Below are 6,997 nucleotides of genomic sequence, written 5' to 3' on the forward strand. Positions count from 1 at the left end.
TCTCTCAGATAAGAGCAAATATCTGCAAACTAATACAGTTTGTCTGGTTCAAATACAAGAAAAACGTCCTGTTTGTAGAACCTCAAGATTTTTAATGCGTTAACATGTAAATTAATACTTTTTCTCTTTTAATATTTGTAATTTAACTAAACCAGAAACATCTGTAAAATAACAGTAACTTGTTCAAAAGATATTACAGTTGAAAAATCACATGTAAGTGGATAAAATCATTGTACGCTTAAGATTTAGTGGAAGTTTTTTTTAATTTTAATTATCTACCCAGATATTGGCACCTATAAAACCCTGTTCACTGTGACTTCAGTGGGTTTTCATAGCAGCTGAAACGGTGGTTCTGTTTCTAAACGTGAGGAGCTCATATAGATCATTGCTTTGGTGTGCAGCAGACGTTACATCCTCAAACTAAAGCTGTCTGCAGGGTTAATTGTTCTTTCATATTACATAGTTATTATGCAGATATTGTCTTTGCTATGAAAAGAGGAGGAATTTATCAATCAAATCAAGTTTAACGAAACCTCCATTCTCTCTGTGGCTTCATTTGAATCCAGTGCGCTTATTTTTACAGTCTTCAATGTTTTTTTAAATTCAGAAATCATGACTCGGCCTGTCGGCGGTATCGTCGCCTCAGACTCTCAAACATGCAGAGAAGCCTGAGCTGCACACTCTGAGAACACACAAGTGGCAGCAAAATGAGTTTTAGAGAGGAGGGATGATGATGATGATGGTGATGATGGCTCGCTGAATGAGCTTGTCATCAGCCGCCAACATATGGGCCGGTCCATGTGGAATCGTCAATGCCTGTCAACTGTGTGCTGAGTGGAGGGGGGGCGGCGACGGCGATGCCTGACAGCCTCCGAGACTCGCTTGGCGGTCGGATTCGTAGGATGTGGGTGACTGAAAGTGAGGTGCTCAGATGTCGAGGAGCGGTTATGTCACAGCGACGGTCGTTTTCTTTTCCCAGAAACACGAGGAAGTCACGTTAGAATAGCGGCAAAGCACACACAGGGCAAGTAGATTCATCAGAGGGAGGTGAATGTTCGGACTTTTATGGTCATGGTCGCATTGGCCATGTGGGACGAAGTTTTAACTACTTTTAGTTTTATTCAGTCAACAAAAAGGGCAAAAAATAGGAACAAAATGCTCAAGAATAATATACAAATAAACCGTATTGGTGCCAAACAGGCAAACTGGAATTTATAATATCGTAAAACTGGCAGTCAGTTAAAAGCTGTGCAAAAAAAATGGTCCTTTCTGGTCGTTGCTGTGCATGCAAATGTTTCACAATACAAACTAAATGAAGGGTTTATACCCACTGGAGCACCAGAGCTTTTAATTTGAAATGGTTGCATCTCATAGACTGTTTCTTCCTGGGTGGTAAGTTCTGCGTTTGTAGTCGCGCAGCTCATGAACGTTAGCGTCAACCTGAGCGCTTCTATGTCTGTTCCATTATATTTGCGGTTCATGGCAGATTAGCAAAGCTGAGACGTCGTGACGGCAGTGGGTTGGTGGGCGAGGTGTGGATCAGTCACTTCAGACAGAATTCAGGAAATATGTTGCTCAGTGTTTAGATCGTGTCGAGAGTTTACTGATTTGTTGTTTTGGACCCAAAACTAATGTTAATCAAATGTTTTGAGAGAATTTGGGGAATTTCTCCTGTCTTTAGACTTTGGGATTTTTTGGTTTTTGTCCTGCTCAAAAAAAAAAACAAGTATGTGGAAAGCCATTTTAAGGGTTTAATATCTAAAGACATGAAACTCCTACAGCCATGAAATTTGGTGAAGACGTCGACAAAATTGTTTCCAGCAGATCTTAATGATTGAATGGCTCCAACAGAGAAGAAATTTGTTATTATTGATCCTTACCATTGGTGAAAAAAAAAGTGATGCAAAATAAGCCAAACTTGTTTCAACATCAAGACAACGTGAAAGCGACTTGTACGTATAATGACAATACAAAGACCTTGAAAAACCTTGGAAGTGGCTTCACAGATAATGTGTGTGTTTTTTTAAAGGGTGAAATTACAAAAATTCCGGGTCTGAAAACGTATGAAATTCTCAAAATTCAAGCAAAGTGTTTTTCAGAACTTAGTTTTGGGTACGAAACAACAAATAAGTAAAGTCTGACGGTGCAGCAATATCATCGTGTGAGCTGAAGAACGTGGACTGACCCATCGACTTCCTGTTGAAACCAAAAATCAAGCTGAGAAACTCCAACGATCTCACCGCTTTCTCCAAAGTTCCTTATTACGCCCGCTTATGATGGAGTAACTTAAACTACTACTACTACTAAAAGTACTACTACTATACTAAAAAGAAGGAAAGAGGAGCAAATAAAATGGATCTTCCACCTAAAATATGATTCATCTTGCTCCTTACATGCAGGCATTTAAAATAAAAGGCTGCAGTTAAGGTCAATGAAGGAGCCGGTTTGAGGACATTTATTGACCAAAGCCTGGATTTTCTAGATTTTCTGTCTTGGCTCTGATTGATCTCTTAATAGAATGTTGAATTTGAGGTTTGCTTTTTCGTTTTTTTTTTGCAATTTAAAGTCAATCAATCTGCTAAACTCTAAAAACGATGGGATAGGAATTCAAATGTTGTATTATTCTCACTTTATATAGTGGAGGAGGTTCAAAGTACATCAACCCTAGTGTGTTTGAAGCAGTTCATGTGTGTCTCCCACTAAAACCCAACCAGCTCCAGGGTCACTTCATCACGCAAACTTTCCGTTCTCATATCAACGTGACAACAGAGGATTGTTCTCGACGAAGACGACTGACAGGATCCACAAATGGGCCGAGTTTAATCCACGCCGTCCGTCTCTCTGCAGGTGAACCTCGGCAGCCATCAGTACCTGTTCACGGTCGACGTGGATCCGTCCGAGATGCCGTGTCTCTGCCTCCGACACGACGTGGACGCTCTGGTGTGGCAGCCTCGACCCGAGCAACCCGGCAACATGTGGGAGCACGTCGCCACGTTCAATGCCTTGGGTAAGAGCTTTAACTTCTCACACTTCTTCTGGTGGTTTCAACCAGAGAAATCTTTAAAAATTTACTTTAAGAGCTTCAGTTCGTGCTCACGTCAAACATTTGGTGTCAGACTGGTTGGTTTAAGCATCTCTGAAGCTGTTGAATGTACCAGAATCAGCAAGTGGACTCTAGAGTTTAGTCAGAATGATCCCCCCCAAAAAATATACAAAATACAGCCAATTAATGGCTTTATGTCTTGTTGATGATGAGTCCAGACTGGTTGGAGCTGATCGAAAGGAAACGGTAGCTTCGATAATCACTCTTTACTGAGCATAAACCTTGAGGTGGATCGACTACAACAGCAGAGGACCGTGTCTGGTTTTACTCCTGTTAGCCAAGAACGAAAATCTGACAGAGTCGTAGATACAGACTCAACAAAACTGGACAGTCGAAGATGAAATAATGTAGCTTGATCTGATGAATCTATATTTCTGCTGAGGCTGCAGACTGTAGATTAAGGGATTCAAATTTCTTAGTCAGTCTCAGCTCGTCTTAAACAGGAGTTCTAGTCGAACGTCATTCAGCACCACATGAGTCTTTGTCATGGTGCCTGTTGCTAGCAAACCCCCAGAACGCTCTCGACTTGCCAGCACAAAACTACCCATAATCTGAGTGACGCCTCCTCTGGTCTCTACAGGATTAAGCAGTAAGAGGCTCCACCTGGTGGAACAACCAGGTACTACAGCTGATCGACAATACATTTTCAGACATGCATGTAGAGAACACAGGTTTTCTCCGTCTTTTAGAGCTACAACAGCACACCCTCCTCTGTATAACACAGAAAATGTCCTAAGAACAAGGTTCATGACCAACTACAGAACATTAAGGAACAGCTTGGATGCAGAAATGCAGTTTCTTTTCTTAATGTACCGCAGAGCTTGTCAACCATAAAGACTGGGCTGATTTTAGTAGCTTTCATGTACTTGGAGAGTGTGAATTATTTGGGAAAATGGTTTCAAATTGAGAACGTATTTCAAGGAGCTTGTGCTATTCTAAGTTTTGACTTCGAGATTTTCATTTTTACTGCAATTGTATGTCTGTCCCAAATATCAATTATTGGTCTCCTTGATTACTAATCATTGGTCTGGCTCTACAAAAACCCAAAACACATCAGATTTGAATGCCACGGGGAATAAAAGATTCATCAATTACATTTCAAATTAGTATATGGCCAATCTATTGCTTGTGCCTATGTATTGGATTGTTTCCCAGTGGTGCGCCATCAGGGCCAGCAAAGCCTTCACCGCTGGCCTAAACTCTATCAGAATCACTGACTTTCCCATTAATCTTTTAACTTCATTCCCAGCAGTCTATTCTCTTCATTTCATAGCGTGTCTCTGGGCTGTGGTGCTTCCAGCAGCCTATGTTTATATTAGAGCTTTTTTTTTTTTTAATCCAATCATATTTCAGCCATCATGTGTTGCCAGGGTTACAGAAATCTGCCCTGAGGCCTTGAGAATCAAAAGTGCAGGCGTCTGTAGTTTAAAATGCATTGTAATGAAACTGTTGCTTTAACCAATCAGATTTAGAGTTGGTGGTCCCAGGACCAGCCAGCTGGCTGACATCAGCACTTTCACGTCCTCTGATTGAGAGCTAAGCCAAAGCTAGCGGTTCCCGTCTGTAGCGACCTGCACAAGCTAAAACTTTATATGTGGCTCAGGTGGTAGAGCGAGTCGGTCGATGATCGGAAGGTCGGCGGTTTGATTCCGCCCTGTTTCATGGTCGTTGTGTCCTTCGGCAAGACACTTCACCCACCTTGCCTGGTGTGAATGCGTATGAATGGATTGTTTGAGGTGATGGTCGGAGGGGCAGAATGGCAGCCATGCCTCTGTCAGTCTGCCCCAGCTATGGCTACAATCGTAGCTACCACCACCAGAATGAATGTGTGTGAATGAATAATTGACAGTGTAAAGCGCCTTTGAGTGTCTAGAAAAGCGCTATATAAATCTGATCAATTATTATTATTATTATAAAAGTATTACTTTACTTAGCGAGGACGTTAGCGTCTTAGGTGCTAACGAATAGCAGTGTTAGCAGCGAAGACGACGATAGAAAAACGAGTTTCTTAGGAAAATTTGCACATGTTTTACTGTAAAATATGTAAAAAATTTCTAAACACACACCTTGAAAGACAGCGTAGCGGGCCTAGACACAGCCTGATGTGGTGTATATGGTGCTGCTGTGGAGACTTGTTGAATTGTTTTAACTGGGTTTCTTGCTTTAGTGATGGCATTCATTCTGACTACATGTCTGCGATGCAATGTCCTGTTATGCTGCCTGTCTGTGTAACACTGCTGGTTTCTATAGTCCTGGTGTCATAATGATGGTGTTAGGAGGTGGTTTGATTCAGGTAGGACGCCACTGAAGGCCGAGGAGGAAAATGCACGGCCCGCTGCTGTTGGTTTCAACAACATTACTGTATTTGGAGTGTGTATTTTACAGGAAAATGACATCGGATTGGGAAAATACTAAATACTACATTATTCAAATTGTATTGGGGCAAAAACACTTGATCAGGACACAATATGTCTGCTGTAAAATCAGCTCCACAGTGTCATACGCCAACAAGAAAGTCGTTATGTTTCCAGCGTGTGGAGTTCCTCTTGAGACATACAAATTAATACATTAGTCGGATTACATTCGGGACTAAGTGGAAGTCAATCTTAATTTGCATTTTCTAATATTCACGACAGCTTAAGTTGAGTTCTTAATTGTTACAGCCATTAACTTCTCTACACCTGCTGTTGAGCTGCTGCTGCTGCTGCACTGGACAGATGACAAAACATTTCAAATGGCTGCAAAAAACAAAAGAAAAACGTGCAGTTAATGACAACAGAGACTCTGCTGGTTCTCTACATGGACAAAAAGCAAATATATGTAAATCTGCAAAGAGGATCGTTAACAGGTCGATCTGCAGCTCTGCATAGAAACGTACCGGACTGATGTGGATGATAAATCTGAGTGAGAGCTGCATTATGTTGTGCCTGTTGGTCCCTCACTCATGTCTAGAGCCGCCTCGCTTTCATTCCCTTACTCTGGTTAATTTATCCTCTCGTTTATCTCGTCTCACCTCCAACGAAGACATCTGGAACGGGTTTTATTTCAATTTACCTCGTTGATAGCCGTGACATCTCCATTTGTCTTTGGGTAACACGGCGGCGTTTCACCAATCTGCCCGTTTCTGTTTGGAACGCATCGTTCAGTTTGAACGTGCAGATGGATCCCTGGTGATATTTTCAGAAATGGCTTCGATAAATCAAAATGAGGCCCAAACGTGCATGTTTGAGTGAAGCAGCATTGAGCATGTAGTGGGTTTAGAAAACAAATCTGCGCCGTTGGAAGAAACCGGTTCATGAATATAACCCTCCAATAATTAATTTCAGAGTGAACACTGTTTTTTTTTTTTTAAAAAAAAAGCTGATCATGTTTAGTATTGATTGTGCTGGTTTTGAAAAACTAACCTCATTAGCCTGAAGGACAAAGCTGAGAGTGGAGTGAAATCTCTCGTCTCGTGTGATTGAAAAGGCTGTCAGATGGAAGGACTAATCAGATCGAAACGTGAAAGTCAATCTGTTTTTCAGCAGCAGTGGAACGATGAAAGCTCAGGTCTCCAACTTCAGAAGCCTGTTGTAGAAAAGATCCAAACAACCACCTCCTATAGAGACGATATAAAGCACACTTGAGGTTTTCTCACAGAACTACAATTCCTATAAAAAGTATTCACCTCATTTGGAAATGTTATTAGAAATATAAAATGTAAATTGAATGGCTGCAAAGCTCTGCACCCCCATTTAAACTGACTCACCTGGTTTAAAACAGGTGCAACCGACTGCTAGAAGTCATTCAATCAGTCAAATGGAGATCAACAGAGAATGTGTCTCAGTGATTGTGGTATGAAGACTCCTGTATGTGGACGGTCCAGTCACTGGTGGATCAGTACTCCTGGATAGA

At 41.4% G+C, this 6,997-nt stretch overlaps 1 protein-coding gene across 1 annotated transcript in view; it reads left to right on the plus strand.

Annotated features, from left to right (window-relative positions):
- The window catches only part of nudcd1 (NudC domain containing 1), a 70,350-nt gene that overhangs the window by 55,262 nt on the left and 8,091 nt on the right, over nt 1–6,997 (plus strand). The window contains exon 8 of the mRNA XM_008299814.1: nt 2,848–3,007. Within this exon, the coding sequence (XP_008298036.1) occupies nt 2,848–3,007 (160 nt within the window). The remainder of the gene's footprint in view (nt 1–2,847; nt 3,008–6,997) is intronic.

The sequence above is a fragment of the Stegastes partitus genome, unplaced genomic scaffold, assembly GCF_000690725.1.
Source record: "Stegastes partitus isolate 25-593 unplaced genomic scaffold, Stegastes_partitus-1.0.2 Scaffold1467, whole genome shotgun sequence".
NCBI lineage: Eukaryota > Metazoa > Chordata > Actinopteri > Pomacentridae > Stegastes > Stegastes partitus.